The sequence below is a fragment of the Nannobrachium achirus genome (assembly GCF_963921795.1).
Source record: "Nannobrachium achirus genome assembly, chromosome: 14".
NCBI classification, from domain to species: domain Eukaryota; kingdom Metazoa; phylum Chordata; class Actinopteri; order Myctophiformes; family Myctophidae; genus Nannobrachium; species Nannobrachium achirus.
Window position 1 is genome coordinate 28,488,550 of NC_137821.1, and position 18,833 is coordinate 28,507,382.

Genomic DNA, 18,833 nt, shown 5'->3' on the forward strand with positions numbered 1-18,833 from the left:
CATGTGACGAATATGAGCCTTATCAATCACCGCCTCCAGGCACAAATGTAATTACACTGTGAGTCGTCGACTAGACCCGGTAATCCGAGACACCCACTGGCACATGTTCTCTTGCTTACATTAGAGGGATTAAGGGTACTACACGAGGGCTGGAATTGCAGTGTCTAGCTATTGTCTGATGTATTTTTAATGCCGCTTTTGGGGAAGTTGACCAACATGAATTGAGCCTCTTGCCCTTACCGGGTTACAGGGCTTGTCGGCATTGTTCCCGGTGTACAAATGGAGGCTTTTTTTTTTTTTTTTTTTTTTTTGACAGCAGGACAATGTGATCAAATTTGTTGCCATTCAGGGCGAACAGCGGCGGCGTATAAATCATTAAAAATACTTTCCGGGGGTTTTATTTTTCGCCACATGTTGGCTGTGCACCTGAAAAAGCCCAAATCTGTATGCACAACGATCAATAGCACAGAAAATGGGACTCGCCGTTTCAATACCCTCTGTCATAAGCTAATGTTCTTTTTTTTTTCTTCACCGCCTCCACTTTTGTAATTTCGTCTCGGTGCTCCTACCTGCCTGTCAAGTCGTGATGTTCTTTTTTACTCTGCCTTCCTCAGCTTAAAAGACATTTGATATGACAAAGACCAGTAGTTTTCAGAAAGGGAATAAACTGTCCCATTAAGAGAGGGGGGTGGAGGTATAATTGATATCTTTCATCTCTAAGCCGGCGGCAATTATTCAACGATGTTCCCAATGGCGTGGCCTTCTCAGTGTCGGCGCCTGAATGATTTATGAGATGAAATGAAATGACACAATATTGTGTCAGTTTCTCCTAATATTTGGGATTTATTTTCGGTTTGCCTCGCCACGTCTTGTAGTGGTGCAGAGCAGACGGTGAACTAATACTGAAAGGATCTGCACAGGGTAGGGCTGTCACAATTATTACATAATCGTCTAATCGTGATTATTTGACATTATCGCAATTATTTTGTTATAATCGTCATAATCGTGAATGTTGAAAAATTTCAGAAATGGTGGAAATGGCTGATCTTCAAGCTCGCGATGCGATGCGTCGCGTTGTGAGCTTGTAGATCGGCTATTTCCACTATCAATGTTATTTTTTAAATAGTAAGTTGTCAAATATGTATTTGAGTATTTAGATTATGTATTATATCTACCATATGCAACTGCAAAGCCTAAAAGCCAAACAGAAATGTAATTATCAACAACAAAAACACAATTAAATCGTTAATCGCCAATTATTTGAGTGACAATTAATCGTAATGTAAAATGTCATATCGTGACATATCGTCTTCCTCCATATATGGGCATTCCCATATTAAGTCCTGTTAGATATCGTCATTAATATTGATGACATCAGGGATCTCCATATATGGGCATAAAAGGGATTCTGTTAGAGTGGTTCCCATGACATTATACAATCCATTTTATGCCCATACATGGAGATCCCTATCTGAACCAGCCACACAGATATGGGCCATGTCTTGGCCATCTGGCCAGTGATGTATATCGATGACATCCCTGATGTCATCGATATACATCACTGGCGATATACATATCTTCATATATGGGCATAAAAGGGATTCTGGGGAATACCCATATATAGACGTTTACATAGGTGATGTCACCTGTGATATCACCTGTGATGTCACAGTGATGTGTCAGGGGAACCACAGTGTCAGGTGTTATAGACAGACAGACAGAGATACGGAATGATGTGCCAGTTTTCATAGTTAACTGCGACCTACAGTATGGTCACAATGAGGGGCATATGATGCATACCCTCTATTCGAGTTATTGAAGAAGAATTTATTAGAAGTTTGCAATAGAAAAAAGTAGTTTCATGACATGGTACAAGGTCAACTAAAAGCAGATCCTAGAAAGCCGAGGCTTATTTCCACAGGAACCACACTTTAAGTATCTCATATAACATTGAAAGACAGACGGATAGAACATAGTACTTAATCTAGGATAATATCAATTTCAAAAGCAGAATACAAAGGCAGAGGCAAAAAGTTACTATGTTTCACTGGGCACCAAGGTGAAGAACAGCATTGTCTTCTAGGCATCGATATAGCAGCAGCAGTAATTGTACTGTACATTATTGTTAATGTAAGTTTTCAACGCCCGCACGCCCGCACAGGGCCAGTCTATCTGTCCTCTGTGATAAATTGTGCTGGAACACATTGTCCAGAGGGGGCTCCCTCAACACAGACACTTGTGTGGAAGTGTGTTTATGAAAATCCATAACTGTCACCGCACCACTATGGTCACTCAACGCAACGTTTACGTTTCCTGCTCGTTTTTCATTTCCACTGTAAACACGGAACCTCCTCCGGCCTGCCTCCGCGCGCGCGCGCACATGCTGGTGTGGTTTGTGTTTGTGCATTCATGTAATATGTATGCACTCGTGTTGCCTAGAGAGGCACGCGCATGGCTGTGTGAATAATTCTGTGTCAAGGAGATGGGAAACAGAAACAGCCGGACCGGCAGTTGATGCTTAGTCCCATATCGCTCGAGTCTCTGCAAGTAAACAACATTGAGATTTGGCCTGCTTTGGCGGGAGGAATCAAGTGGCCCCTTATGAACCCCTGTCACCTGTTCTGTTTTAAAATGGAGCATCTCGCATTGCAGAGCCAAGAGAATGATGTGAACGGTTATGATTCATACATGCCAGTCAGGAGGGATGTTATAATGACTTGGATCGACTACGCGCTCGCTCTCTCCATCTCGTTATTTCTCTCTCCGCCTCCGAACATCCGCTTGATGAGTGCTCTCATTTAATCCTCCCTCTAAAGAAACTGTTAAAAGTGCTCAATTTGCGTCCTTGTATTTGACCAGCAAAGTCCCTCTAACTTTTGCTAAATTATCGCCACCTCCCTCTATTTGTCATTATTTCTCTTTGTCTCTCCTCCATCTGTCTCCCTCTGTCTTTCTCTCGAACTTTTGCTATCTTCGCCCAGAAAAGTAATCACATTTTGTAACAAAAGTATCAATACTGCACTGTAGATGTACTCCATTACAAGTAAATGTCCAGAATTCAAAATGTATTTGGGTAAAAGTATGAAAGTATTGGCATGAAAAGGTACTTAAAGTAACAAAAGTAAAAGTAATAAATGTTTGAAAATAGCAGATCTACAAGCTCACAACGCGTCACGATGCGACGCGTTGTGAGCTTGTAGATCGGCTATTTTCAAATAGCCAAGGTATAAAATAGGGCTTAAGTGGGTTAATGTGTGTTTTATAATATTATAATTTACAACGGTAAAGTAACTAGTAACTAAAGTTTTCAAATAAGTGTAGTGGAGTAAAAGTACAATATTTTGATCCGAGATGTAGTAGAGTAGAAGTAAAAGTACAAATACCTAAAAATTGTACATTACTTCAGTAAATGTACTTAGTTACTTTACACCACTGTCTTCACCTGCCTCTATTTGTCATTATTTCCCTCCATCTCTCTGCCTCCGTCTCTCCGTGTCTCGGTCCACCACCCGTGCCATCTGGGACCCCTGTGCCATCTCTCATCCCCCTCCCAATCCCAGACACACAGAGTCCTGTCCACCCACACTAACTCCAGACCAGAGTGGGCCAACTGCTTGCAATGCATTATGTCTCCGTGTCAGACCTTTTTGACACCAAGCCTCCTCTGCAGGCCTCCTGCGTTTGTCCTTGAGGAGTAAACCTGATTTTCTATTCAATATTTACCGTATTTTCAGAGTTGCCAAAGGACGGCCTCAGCACGGGCTAACCACCCACACACACGCACGCACACGCACACACACACACACACACACACACACACACACACACACACACACACACACACACACACACACACACACACTGACCACTTATAGCCATGTTGTGAGATTTGACAGCATTTTACTTCCTTTTCTTGTCACACGTCTGACATCACTTTCTCGCCGTTTTCCTCCACACAGCTTTCAGTCGTGCGCCCATCCCCATGGCGGTGGTACGGAGGGAACTGTCATGCGAGAGCTACCCCATCGAGCTGCGCTGCCCGGGCACCGACGTCATCATGATCGAGAGTGCCAACTATGGCCGCACGGACGACAAGATCTGCGACGCCGACCCGGCTCAGATGGAGAACACAAGATGCTATCTGCCGGATGCGTACAAGATCATGTCTCAAAGGTAAGACACACGAGTGAGAGTTCTTTTGCCAATTTATACATTGTCACTGCTGTGGTTTCCTACTGGACGTAGAGCCTTTTTTTCCTACTCCTCCCACCCAACACTCCCTGCTGACCGGTGCCGCCCATAGGAGTATCAGCAGTGAAAAATATCGCCCTCCCTGCCCGCCGTCCCTCCCTCAAACACGGGCCTATTGTGTTCGTATAGATCAGTGGTTCTCAACCTTTTCAGGCCGCGACCCCAAAATAGCATGTTTTAACTGGGGACCCCCCCACCCTGACGAGCACTAAGAGTTGAGGCATGACATTTTGTATAAATATGGTTCTATTGTGAAAGTAGATCGGCTAATTTCACAATTTCTGCCTCTAATATTTGACAATTTGTCCAATGATTCATTTGTCATTTTAGATGTATTAACAACTTGGGAGCCAAACTCGTTCAGTAACGAGATACGGCCACTGGAGGTCGCTGTGCCAAAAATGAGTCATCTCGTTGAGAGACGAGACAAAGGGTTAACTTGGTTACATGCAGCTGCATCCGTTCTGTGTACCCTGTGAAAGACCCTGGTCACACCGTGGCTCGCAGAGAAACAAAATGGAGGATCTACAGTAGGATACATACACTTCCATTCTAGGCTGAAACATAAAAACAGCTTTAATCTATGAATAAGGTGCAAAGAACGCCAGGGAAGCAGAGATCTGCCTGTTTTCACGGCGACACTTTACCGCGATGGTCGGCCCCGGTTTGGATTTTAGTTTCGCGAGCGTTTGTAAACAAATGGATCTTCTTCCTCAATCGTCAGTGGACACTCACGTGCACACGCACAAAGCTTCCGAGGCTCTTCAAAATGAAAGCGTAAGTGAACGACGGCATCAGCAACAGCTAGAAATGTTAGAAACCTTGGCTTCCCATGTGTTAAGAAGTCCTTAAATTGTCACTTTAGAAATGTGCAGATACCCTCTATACACTTACACTTTATGTTGGTTTGTTTACTGTTGTGTTAGAAAACAATGTTTCACATTAAGTTAATCATCTGGGGACCCCCCAAAATAATGTGGGGACCCCCGTGGGGGTCCTGACCCACAGGTTGAGAACCACTGGTATAGATGCTTGACAAAGTCAGCTTATATATACTCGTAGATTATAGAAGATATACACGTAGAATATGCAGTAGAAGCAGCTAGAAGCAGCGCCTCTTGTGATCATTCAGAATTCATGGAACCATAGTTACGTGCATACTGTAGCTCTTATCTTGTATCACTTGCAATCAAAGTTCATTTGAGCATTATTATCTTCTATGATTGGTTAGATGTTAAATCGCTGTCATGATTATCCTTGCCACATACCAAATGTCATTTTGTATGCCACGCACTGGGATTCAGAGCAATACACAATCACGCATCCTGTTAGTACAAATGAGCGGCCCCATTTTACAGATTTGCTGATGATTGCTGCATTTCATTGTGCAATTTGTAAAAGTAAGCTTTTCCATTTAGTGAATGGATTGTCTGCTGCTTCTGGAGGGAAAAGGATCGTCAACAGAACAAGCGGAAAATAAAACATTGTGATAAGTGCTGTTGTAATACAACACCTGACATCAATTGAGTGGAGATGGAATGAATTGCATCTCTCGAGAGGAGAGATGCATTTCCACTTTTAAACTAGATACTTCTCATTTTATTGATCTCTTACCTCTGAAGTAAGTAGTTCTTGCGAATGTATGTGAAACACGACTGTTCACCTTTTAAATTATCTGACATGATTTATCACTAGGGTGTTGATAAACTGATCCAGTTTCAGGAATAAGAATAGTTGGGATGAATCTCTCTTGATAAGTGATAAGTTGATAAGCTTTATGCCGTTTTAATTATGACTCAGCACATGCAATTTTATGTGGAATATAATCCTCATGAATGTAATCCCAACTTGCCTAGCTGCAAATGCATATCAGTCATATCAGTCATAAATTTGCTTCAGTGGAAATCAATGTACGTTTTAAATGATTTGAATACATTATCTCTTATTTGTGTAAATAAATATTCTCTGGGTGAGCCCTGCTGCCAGATATGAGTGTTTTGAGCAGAGTTATGGCTATGTTGTGCAGAAACCCCGGACATGGAGACCTATTTGTCAGGGCAGACAGGGTGTGGGCCTGCTGCACTTGGGCGGTGATTTAGGGGCATAATTGATTGCCGACGTTAAGTTAATATACAAGTATCAGGGATTTAAGCATGCGGGTTGTGATCAAGACAAATAACAAAGTGCTCATGCCTGCAGACTAATTCCGCGCCGAGGACTGTAAGTCTTGGCTCCTTTTGTTGATTTATTGCGGCACTCGGAGCAAAATGACGACCCCCTGTCTCTGAGATATCATTCTATGCATATACATTAGCTTAGAATGATCATCACCGTGAGGTCAAAACACCCTTGAGCCACGGAGTGGAGATGGGCTTTATCTAAATTGCTATCCGGTGTTGGCATGCCGCTATTATTTCCCAACCTAATGTTCCATTTTGGATGTGATTCTCTGGGAATACTAATGGGGGTCTGCTTGTGCATTGTCTCGATGCTCCTCTTTGCTTTTTTAGTGTGGTGGTACAACAGAGGTGAGATAATCACTGGCGTGGAAAAAAAGCAGCTGATTGGGGCCGTGTGTCAGATAATTGATCCATCCCGTAGCTACCGAGTTCTTCCCGCAGCCCACTCAGAATAGAAACAAACCCCCTGCGGGAGTGAATCAACGGTTCCTGCAACTGTCAAGAACACAACCCCAACAAACTCCCTGCCAGGGAACAGTGGGTCTTTTTTAGCAGTGGTTCTCAACCTTTTCAGGCCGCGACCCCCAAAATAACCGTATTTGAACTGGGGACCCCCCACCCTGACAAGCACATTTTGTATAACATGGTTCTATTGTGAAAATAGCAGATCTACATGCTCTCAATGCCTCTAATATTTGACAATGTGGCCAATGTCAATACACAATACAATACAATTTAATTTTAAAAAGTCCTTAAATTGTCACTTTAAAAATGTGCAGATACCCTCTATATACACTTAAACTTTATGTTGGTTTGTATTCTTCTGAGGGATAAAACAATGTTTCACATTAGGTTAATCATCTGGGGAGGCCCCAAAATAATTGAGAACCCACAGGTTGAGAACCACTGTTTTTTAGCATCGCAGTGCCGGACTGGTGCGACTGGGGGCTGATTCAACCGGTTGCTAAAAAAAGCATATTTCAGAGCCAGGGCCGCTTTGTGTCTTGACTTGAGGGCAAATTGGGGGGAGTGGATGAAAAGTTGTGAGCAAAAAGGAGGTATCAGAGTGCGGGTTGGTATTTGTGGCTAGGCGACAACAGCATTAGCATGCAAAGGTTAGCACGACAACGAACAACAATCCCCCCCGCCGACAGTTGCAACAGTGAACTGTCACAGCTGTTGCTAGGAGCCTGGCGCTGGATAAGCTCATTAGGGCTTTGTAGAAGAGACAAACAAAAAGCACAAGAAAACAAAACCATCCCCTCCGAAGACAGAATGTGACTTTAGATCAGGGACGTGCTGGGCCCCTGATTCAGCCCGGGAAAAAGAGTTGGAGCAATGGCCCTCATTGTGCGCTATAGAGAGATCTCTCTCTATAGTGCTGCTGCTACTCAAAGATTTGCCATTTCAGATCACGACAAGTGACAAGCCAGTGGGCCAATTACATGAGTTATATTTCGTCATTGTCGGGTGGAAACCTTGTATGTCCAAAACCGTTTATTTTGTATTTATCATTTAAAAAATGATTTAAACTAGTGAAAACAGCCAATCTACAAGCACACAACGCCTCGCACCCGCGAGGCGTTGTGTGCTTTTAGATCTGCTGGTTTCACTACTTTTGTGCGACGGCCTTGTATGATGAAGCAGGGCTTTGCTTTGTGAAGAAATCTACAAATTTGAAACTTGGAGATACAAGGTTTCTGCCCGACAGTGACGATTTACTTTGTTGGCCGCCCAGCCCCCAAAATGGAACGAAGGCCGACATTTTATTTAAAAATGTTTCATAATGGCCGGCCTGGACCGGCCGTTCGGGAGTACTCCCGCTTTTCCCAATGGCCAGCACGTCCCTGCTTTAGATTCTGTTAAGGCTGTCACGCGTTGAAATGTCGGGACGGGAAAAGCCGAATCACCTGGCATATTTGGGTTGTGTGGATCACGCACATCATTTTGTTTGTGAAATGATGGTGTGACAAACGGATGGATGGCTCACGGATGCTACGCCAACTCCATGCTTTAATGTTTCGTTTTTTTCCACACTAGGCTGCATTTTTGATCAGAGTAGCTGTGTCTTATGTGAACAACATTGGCATGGTATTTTAGTATTTTCCGGGGGAGGAGAAAAACACATTGCAAGTGAAAACATTGAATTGAATTTATTCACTGTCCCTGTAATATTCACACTTCCTATCGTATTCATTTGGTACGGTTTATGGGGACTGCATATCAGCATGGGTGCACACTGCACAGCCGACAGTATGTGCTTCCAAGGTGCAGACTAAGTCCCCCTCCCCTGTGTGATAACTGATAAGTCATCTTCCTGGCCATGGCTCCGATTGAATGCCTCCCCCCACACTCACCCCCCCCAACTCACAGAACTTTTCCTCCTCTGGGATTTTGTCCATGCTTTTCTCCCCTCTCCCAGCCAGTTGCACCACCTGTCTCTCCTGCTGACACCAGTTAGGTTTCAGTGAAGGGCATTGTACGCTAGTTAGCATTCTCATCCCGTCAGAAGCAGGGGGAGCGGGGCTGCAGCAGGCTCAGGCCTGTGTGCCACGGGCTAGGATCCGTCACCGGCAAATGCCCTGCCATGTCATCGTCGGTCCCCAAGAGCTGTCAATACGCATTTAGCCAACCCCCTTCCCACGTACAGTACATACATACTAGGGCTGGTAAACGAATATTCTAGTTTTTTTAATATGTTATTGTTTATTTGACAGGGTCAATGCAAGAAAAATATGTATCAAGTTATAAAAACAAATTTTCCCCATTGAAAATGTCTTAAAAACAGGTTACCACTTACCAGTGGAAGAGAAGCAGCGTGCGTGCTGCTCGGATCCAATACAAAATACATTTTGTATGTTTTTATAACTAGTTTTTTGTATTGTCACTGTCAAATATACATACTGTATATACAAAAAAAAAATATATATATATATATAATATTAATACTATAAATAATATTATTCGATATTCGGGCCAAAGTCGACCAAAGTTCAAATACAAATTCTCTCCTCGTCATCAGCCACTAAGAGGAATGACCATTTATATTCAACAACGAAAGCCCAAAGTGTTACCCCGTTCCCATTCAGGTCACTTATATAAGGGCCTGTTAGGTGTGTGCGCAGCTCCTTTAGCAAGGTGTTTGGTTCCATTACGGTCTTTTAAGCGAGGTCTAATAGCGCCCTCACATCTGAATGATAGCTTGCTGCTGAGCCGGTGAGTGCCGTAATGCATCTCAAAATGAAGGCTGTCTCCCATCGCGCTGTGACAGGATGAAATGAATGGCTTTTAGTCATTACCCGTTCCCGCCTGCGTGCCTCTGCCATTATGCTCCTGCAAAGAAAAATCCCACTGCTGCTTGAAGGAACGCGTCACCTGCATGCGCATTGCTTTATTGTGGCGAATGATGCCGTAATTGGAGCTGTTGACATCATCTGCCTGGCGATTGTTCACACCGTGACCGGACGTGCTTTGTTGAGTGCTTTGCTCCCCGTCTATTTGTGAGTTCTGTACAGTTTAACTCTTTCCAAGACTGTCCTCCACCTCTGTCCGGCACTCGTATCTCATGTCCCATCTCATTGTTTCAATTCGCTATAGAGAAGCTGGGCAAAACATGACACCACAGCACAGCTATCCAGCAACATTGCCCGCCCTCTGATCAGAAGCCCAGCTCTCTGTGTTTCCCCAAGGCATGGCGGCCTTCACGGGTGGTAATTACATGCTATATCAAAAGCTGTATATCACGCAGCATCTCCGCAAAAGTCAACGAGCACCCAGAGGGACAGCTGATAGCTTTGTGTCAGGCTTTGTGCGTGACCCCCAAAGCATAAAGAGGGTCACAGCGGAGACTCCCCTCTTCCCCAGTTCGCTTCTCTCTCCGTCCCACCCCTCTTTCACTCTATTCCAGTGCCTCTCTTTTATTGTATTTCATTGCATTATTTTTTCCTTATCGCTCAATCACCCTGAGAGCCTTCCGCTTCTTGATTAGCTGTTTCAGTGGCTATAGTGTTTTGATCTCATGTCACCTTTACTTTTAGTCTCCTTTAATAGGGGACTTGACGGTTTTGACAGTTTGTACATGTGTTAATCTACACATCTGGGTTTGTAACCTGCTGACCTTGAGTAGGCAGTAGGCAGTTGACAACTTGCCTGTTAATGAGTAACAAACAGGTCATTATCCACGTTGACACATTTAGTTCACAAATGCTTGAGACAAATGAATCATCCTCTGCAATAATAAAGTTGTGGTGACAGAGGGACAGGAATGAGGGAGAGATAAAGGCTAATTGTACTTCATCGCATGGCTGTGTTGCGTGAATAAATGTCATTTTTCAGTTGAAAGCACATCACTTTTCCATAAAGGACACGGACGTGCAACACATTATAATTAGCCGTAAAGTGATGTTGAACTTTGGTATAACCTTCGGTTGTATAACTACCTGATAGATAGAAGTCAAAATAGTGTTGATAAGCTGCTGCATCTGTGATGGAGGAACCTGAAGTGATTCCATTAACTTGTTGTATGCGTGGTGAAACAGGTCTTTAAATCAACACCCTTTTAACACAATAAAGAAATGCAAACAAAGTGAATTCTACGAAAAATATTGAATTCTACAAAAAATACTGTAAGTCTATTTAAAGACAAAAGTCCTAGTAGCCCACTTAATGTGGGGACAGTGAAATGACTGTTACGTGACATGTTACGTTGTCCTTGATGGACGTTCTCGAGCACACTCACCCGAGTGCCACTGCTATTAGGCGGGAATAGATGGATGTTTTATTATAATGGAAGAACCTACTTTTGTTCATTTGTTCCTTTTTTTCTGCACATTTATTGCAGTGACAGTGAGTGAAATCACTGCTTCTGGGTCCTCGATCACAGAGCACTGAAGCAACAGGGGGGAAAAGGATTATGGATAACATTTGGACTATCATGCCCAGTTACTGTAGTGCACTACCCAAGATCCTATCAAAGTACGTCGTCGCTCCAAGAGCGCAAAGCGAGACTGGAGAGGATTCCTTGCTTCTCGCCAGTGATCTTTTCCATCCGGTCCAGGCCTCATTATCCTTGGCTTTTGACCTGATTTCAGAGTAGAAGGATTTGATGAGATATTTAGTTGAGGGAGAGCGGGAGGATTAAGTGGAAGAAGAATCCCCCTTCACTTCCTGCGCCCATCCTCAGCCAAATCCCCTCATCTGGAGCGGGATGCTGTGTCATGAGAGGGTTTTTTAACTGACAGGAGCAGAACAGTGTTGATTCCGTCGACTAAAACTATGACGAAAAATGTGTGTCGACTGCGTTTTTTTCACTGACGAAAACTAAATAAAAACTAAATAAAAACTAAGCTGTGATGACTAAAACTACGACTAAATATATTGACAATTTTGTCAATAAAATAAAAACTAGACTAAAACGTTAGGGAGGGACTAGTGGAGGAGAAAGTTATTTTATTTTTTTGGTTGCTCTCAGGTGTCGGCTATTCTCAGCATGCAACGTGTAAAATTAGTCATTACGATGCCATCAAGGCCTGCCAAAATACATTTTAGTTGACTAAATCAACTGTAGTTTTAGTCAACTAAAATCTCATGATATTTAGTCGACTAAAACTAAAACTAAAACTTCTCTGGAGACAAAATTATGACTAAAACTAAATGAGATCTTATTCAAAAGACTATGACTAAAACTAAAATCAAAAACAGTCAAAAACAACACTGGAGCAGAAGAGAACTCTCTCCCTGCCGCCATGCATTCATCATGCTGATGGATCTACCAGCAAGGGGAGGAACATGGACATCAGAGATTTGTCTTTCTTATTTATTTCTAGTTTGTTTACTTATTTCAGCTTTCAAACCTCTTTTGCCGAGAGCTTGTCATTGGTGTTCTTCACCACTTACTACACCAGTAAGACTCCCTAATCGGGAGATAAGGGATCCGTCTCTATGTTGTCTGCAAAAAGCAACCTCACCCTGGCGGAGGGACTGACTGACAGACAGACAGCCACTTGGAGGTTTTCATGCGTTTCTTCATAGCAGGTGATGAAAGTAGCAGTTCATAATAAGGCTGCGCGTTATGGCGAAAATATGTGAGGTGCCATAAGATTGTCGGATTTTCAACAGTGATAATGAGATGTGATACAACTAAGATGTATTATTTTTAAGTGTGTGATTTCAATGTGTCTCTCATTGTTCATGCTGACTGATCTGTTCTCAGTTCTCACCTTTGCCAACAAGTAGTGCTGTCAGCAGGCTACTGGAATGTCTTACATAGATACACTACCTTGAAAAAAGATAGAATATAATGAAAAATATATATATTTTGTACTTGAGGTATGATGATTTAAGCATAAATTCACATTGTCAGAAATATTGCATTCCAAAGGTTATTAAAACACAGCGAAAATGGGGCTATATCATTATCATAATGCCACTGATTAGTTCTACAAATTGTGTTAACACCGTTGCTTGGTAATTTGCGGTATAGCATGGCTACTGTAGCATATACACTTGACACTTTCCTTGTTAATTCGTCTTAAACTCATATTCACAAACAAGTGAATACTATACTGTTTTGACTGTGTGCTATGTGCCATTCTGGACAAAAGAAGAGCTACTGTAAACCACGCCATTTGTTATTTTCACTATTATTTGTGAAGCAAGTACTACAGCCAATTTCAAATTTGACACGGCAACATTCACTTGTAGTGGAGTACTGTTTGACCAGGAGTATCTGACTCAAGAACTACTGGAGTTGAGTGCTTTGTCCACCACTGATTTTAAGGAGATGGTTTTATTGATCATTAAATAAGGCAACTACTGTATTAGAGTATTCAAAATGCTTCCGTGCCAGTATTTCAGTTTTTAGAGAAATTGGCAACCCTCTCTTTTTGATTTGTTAATGTTTGTTGATGTGCCACAGGCCCGCTTCCTCCTAGATAATGATCATTGGGTATTGTACAGCCCAATTATTATTATTATTTTTCTTCCAAAAACAGTACATTTTAAGTGTTAAAAAGCTGTATTTATGTTGACACATCCAACAGCTCATTAAAATACTGGATTCGACTTTGTCTCACCAAAGCATTACTCGGCTGTCTCCGCTGCCAAATGGGATAAAAAAAGTTTGAGAACCACTGGTTTCAAAGGATTTTTCACTACCAAGGACCCGAGAATGTGCAAATGAACCAAATGTTATGGGTCCATTTGGTTCCAGTACACTTTCTCTGAGTTGCAAACCTCGATAAGAGTTCATTTGGAACGGCCTCAAGGAACACTGAGGGTCCCTGGACTCCACTTTGAGAACCACTGCATCTCAACACTTCTCTCCATTAGTAAAAAACTGCTTCTCAACAACACTGCAATAGCACTGGTGCATTGCTGAACCCTTAAAAATACTTTTTACTCTACATGCATTACCAAGAAGTTTCACATTCCATTGACTATAAAAGTTGTATTTGTTGAGGTGCATTATATCAGGCATGATTTTTTTTTTGTGACAAAATTCAATATAACTAGTAAGACGCCTCATGGCGACAAACGACCGTGCCACAGTGATGTGGAAGTCAAGGATGTGGACATCAGGGATCTCCATATATGGGCATAAAAGGGATTTGTTCCACTGGCATCACAGGGATCTCCATATATGGGCATAAAAGGGATTTGTTCCCCCTGGCATCACAGGGATCTCTCTAACAGGGCATCATTAATATTGATGACATCAGAGAACTCCATATATGAGGATAAAAGGGATTCTGTTAGTGTGTCATCACAGTGAAGCCAGAGTGTGATGTCAGAGCGGCAAACCCATAGGCCGTAAAAATGTGTACACGTCTACACGGACGGACACGGACAAGCTGTGACGTTTCTCATAGTAAACTGCGACCTTCGGTCGCAAATACACATGCACAGTATCCTCACACATTTTAACCACACCAAATGGTCTATTTAAGTGATGTCAAGTAATGAAAAGAAAAACGTGAAAAAGTATGAAAATCATAGTGCTGCTTCTTTAAGACCCCAAAGTCACCATAATCATTGTCAAAGAAGTCTCCGAAATGAAGATGGCAGAGACAGACGGCCGGGGTTGACACAGGGCTTACTATGCCAGACAGACCAGAGAGTGGTATACTGTCATTACCCATGCATAACCCTCAAAGCCGTCCCCCCCAGTGGGTTCCCCTTGTTCTCGAACTCCCAAAACAATGAATGCCAGATGAATTCATGCATGACTTTAATGTGGGGAATGGCAAATACCATGTGCAAGCATGTGGTTCCTTTATTCTGCATTACAGAGATTCTAATAGATTAGTGGTCCGGGAGATCTTCATTGGGACTGTGTGGGAACTGTGCAGCCAGGGTTAGGACAGGCATCGCAACACATTGTGAGCTAGCTATTTTCAAATGACCGAAATGTATATAGGGCTGAAGTTTAATTAATGTAGGTTTTTAATAATGATCAAAATCTACAAACTAACTAAGTTTTCAAATAAATGTAGTATTTGGATCCAAGATGTAGTGGAGTAGAAGTAAAGGTACTGGAAATAACTCAAATGTACTTAAGTACAGCACTTAAAGGAGTCATCCAGACCAAAACACATATAGGGTTAAATCTGCCTTTTATCATACCCCTTCATACCTGCTTTAGTCGATTTTTTTCATAGCTGCCCCTGTTGCTAGATTTCGCAGGCTCTCTCATAACTAACACAGTGGATTGTCCTTAGGCTAGTGCGGTCATTTCTTTAGCTTCAAAGTTAGTATTTTTTTATTGGATTGTGTTTACACAACGTCCTGAGATCAACCAAACCGCTGTTTTGACCTCACAGGCATCCTTACTTGTCAAACGGCTTCTGCTCTGCACCAGAGCAGGGAGAGGAGAGGCTAGAAACTAGAAAGGGAGGGAGGGAGGGGTCTGTTTGACAAGTAAGGGTGCCTGTGAGGTCAAAACAGCGGTGTGGTTCGTCTCAGGACGTTGTGTAAACACAATCCAATAAAAAAATACTAACTTTGAAGCTCAAGAAATGACCACACTAGCCTAAGGACAATCCACTGTGTTAGTTATGAGAGATTCCGCGAAATCTAGCAACAGGGGAGCCGAAATCAAGCAACAGGGGCAGCTATGAAAAAAATCGACTAAAGCAGGTATGAAGGGGTATGATAAAAGGCAGATTTAACCCTATATGTGTTTTGGTCTGGATGTCTCCTTTAAGTAAATGTACTTACACCACTGCCTGCATATTTACACTAAAATGCCTTCACTTTTAGCATAAGAAGTCATTGGAATGCAAATTTCAGTGTTGAGTGCACATTTTTCATACATCAACATCACATGACAAAGTTCCTGTGCTGTTCGATTTTTATTGTAGTGGTAAAGTAGATCCTAGAGTAGAGCTTACTCTGTGTTCTTCGTCAGGATATGGTAATTTCCGCCGAGGAACAATGCGTGTGTTGTGCACCTGAAAATTACCGAAACGAAACATGATCATGGAGCCTCTGCATTGAAATAGTTGTGTGCAGCGGAAAAAACGAATGGACAAAGAATGAAAGGAGGTTTCTGCTGCATTCGCCAAGTAATCTGAGAGAGGGCAATGAGTAAAGTAAAGCTTTGACAGAAAGACCAGTGGGAAAAGAATTCCCATCTGCGATATAGCAAACACACAAAGCAATATGCACAATTCAGAGTTCCTCAGATTAACTCGGCTTCATCATTTGTTTTCTCGTTTTTTCATAATGTTTTTCTTTTCTCTCCCTCCAAATATATTATTATCGTCACTGTCGGCCAGAAACCATGTATCTCCGAGTTTCAAATTTGTATGTTTCTTTCGTGAATTAAAGCCCTACGTCATACAAAAGTGTCGCACAAAGCTAGTGAAAACAGCCGATCTACAAGCACACAACGCGTTGTGTGCTTGTAGATCGGCTGTTAAAATCATTTTTCACTAGTTAAAATCATTTTTTTAAATGATAAATACAAAACGAACACTTTTGGACAAACAAGGTTTCCACCCGACAACGAAGATAATTATACGTCCCTTGGATGACATCACCTGGCATTCATTACCATCCTCTCCGTTTTTCGGCCCTGCCTCCCACCCGTCTCCATCGACCAGGGTTTGATAAGAACCTTCTGCATTTCCATTCTGGCCCAATTATGTGCAGTAAATTTTACAGGCTTGGCAGACTTAACCTACCCGCCCGTGGGCTTGCCTGGGTCTCCTGACCCTGGCTCTTATGCACCAGGAGTGTGTGGTGATTACAGGGGCGTCACAAGGGGGGGGACGTGGGACTGAGTTACTAGGGCCCAATGTGGAGGAGCCTTAATTATATTTTGGCTATTGAAAGTTGTGAAAATGTGTGCAGATCTTTGATAGTGGACATTTGTAACTCAAATTTTGCTTCTGGGGGGGGTCCCTGGAACTAAATATTTTAAGATGGGGGTCCGTGGTCCAATACATATCATTTTGGGGGTCCTTCACATGAAAAAGTTTGAGCACCACTGACATAGAAACTTGAGGTTTTTCAAAAAGAAGGATTTGAAATATTCAAAGAAAAATGTTCACGAGATATACAAGATCACAGTGCGCACTGCGAGCTTGTAGATCTGCTATTTTTCAATAGTTAAAGCACAAAATAATGCGTAATAATAATGCGTTCCCAGTCTAAATGGGTTAAACCCCCTCCCCATATGAAGAACATTCATGGGGGGCCCACAGTGAATCCTTGTACCCAGGGCCCAGAATTTGGTGCGACGCCCCTGGGTGATTAGGTGGAGCAGGAGGCCAGAGGCAAGTGAGCGAGCGGTGCGCGGTTGGGTGATGTTTCCAGCAGTCTGCCCATGCGGAGCGGATTCACATCTCTCAAGGGATGGAGATAAAAGAGAAACCGGATTGGCTCTGACTGAGGTCCATGGTTTGAATCAACTGTAACCACGTCCATTTTTTGGGGGTTTTCTGAGCTGGCTAGCCCCACGGGGCATCAGCGAGTTAAACGCAGACACTGAACAATCCAAAAGTTTGAGAGTCGTAGAATTCTTCTTCTTGGGGCTTAGATAGGACAGTAGACTGACAGGACATGGGCGGAGAGATGGGGAGTGACATGCGGCAAAGGTCGTCCGGATCGGGAATCGAACCGGCGCCGCCGCCATGCATCAACGCCTATGTGGCAATGCCTAAGTGGTATGCGCCTGGACCAGTAGTCCAGCGGGCGCCCCAGAATTCTTAATTTTTTTAAGTTATTTTTATTTTTGTATTCTTGGCTCGTTTCACGTTATCCCTCAGGAAGCATTTCGTCTGTTTCTATTTAATGTCGGATTAATAGTTGCGGTGGCGGCTGAAACACAGGGAGTTGTAATGTAATCAAATGAAATGAAAGGGGGGGGAAGCCTCAGTCCATTTGCCAGCCAGGGGAGTGGGTCTCACTTGGACGAGCCCGAACAGTAAAGAATGGCTCTAATTCAGACAGGAGCAGGTGGTTAGCCGGCGTGCAGGGAGCCCATTCCTCGCTTCTGCGCCTTCTCCCCCCTCCTTTCCTCCATCTGATGTTTGCCTTCCTCTGCTCAGAGGTGTGCCATCATCTTTTCATCTCTCCCATTCCATCTCTGTGCTTCTTCCGTTGCCTAATTGGCAGGTGGGAGCAGTAGCCAAGGCATGCATTTGATGTGCAACCGGTCCTCAAAGTGTGGTCCTTGAAGGGGTTCCAGGGGGTCCCCACTAAAATTACTTATAGCCGAGATACTCCAAACTTTTAAATTTCAAGGACCCAGACCTTAACTCTGACGGTATACAAATGGAACCAAATGGACCCTAACGGGTCCATTTGGTTCCATTTGTATACCGTCAGAGTTAGACTTGTGAGGGTCAATTTAGAACAATTTTTGAAAAAATTTGAGTCCCCTCAAGGGGCCCCTGGACCCCACTTTGAGAACCACTGAGCTATAGCATAAAATTCAGTTTAACCATTTAAATATTAAAACGGCAAAATAAAACACATATAGCTCATCATCAGCTATTCTACTTCAGTTAACTTGGCATTTGTTTAATCATTTGATAAGATGATAGGATTATCTGTGAGAACCTGATATACACAGGCTATTTTCCAAATATCATTTTTCCCTACATCTAGCAACCTGAGAGACAGTGGCAGGCAACCTCCACTGACCTTTAACAAATGAGCTTGTTTTTCATCTCTCCTCCCAGACGGAAGAAAAGGAAGGGAGAAAAAAAAACAATCATGCTGATTGCTGAGTGATTCATAAATCATGTTTGAAATTATAACTCAAGTTCCCTTTGGATTTTTTGTTTTTTACTCCCACGCGTTTTTGACTCCCCCCCCCCCCCCCCCCCCTGCCCCAAGTATCAATTTGTGCTGTTGGAAATTCCTTGCCTAATCACTTGTACTCGGAACATGCTT

The 18,833-nt window shown here is 42.9% G+C and overlaps 1 protein-coding gene across 1 annotated transcript in view; it reads left to right on the forward strand.

Annotated features, from left to right (window-relative positions):
* Positions 1 to 18,833, forward strand: part of LOC308298713 (adhesion G protein-coupled receptor L3) — a gene marked incomplete at both ends in the record, with an annotated part of 264,755 nt that overhangs the window by 41,301 nt on the left and 204,621 nt on the right. The window contains one exon of the mRNA XM_080742365.1: positions 3,960 to 4,173. Coding sequence (XP_080598491.1) covers positions 3,960 to 4,173 — 214 coding nt within the window. The remainder of the gene's footprint in view (positions 1 to 3,959; positions 4,174 to 18,833) is intronic.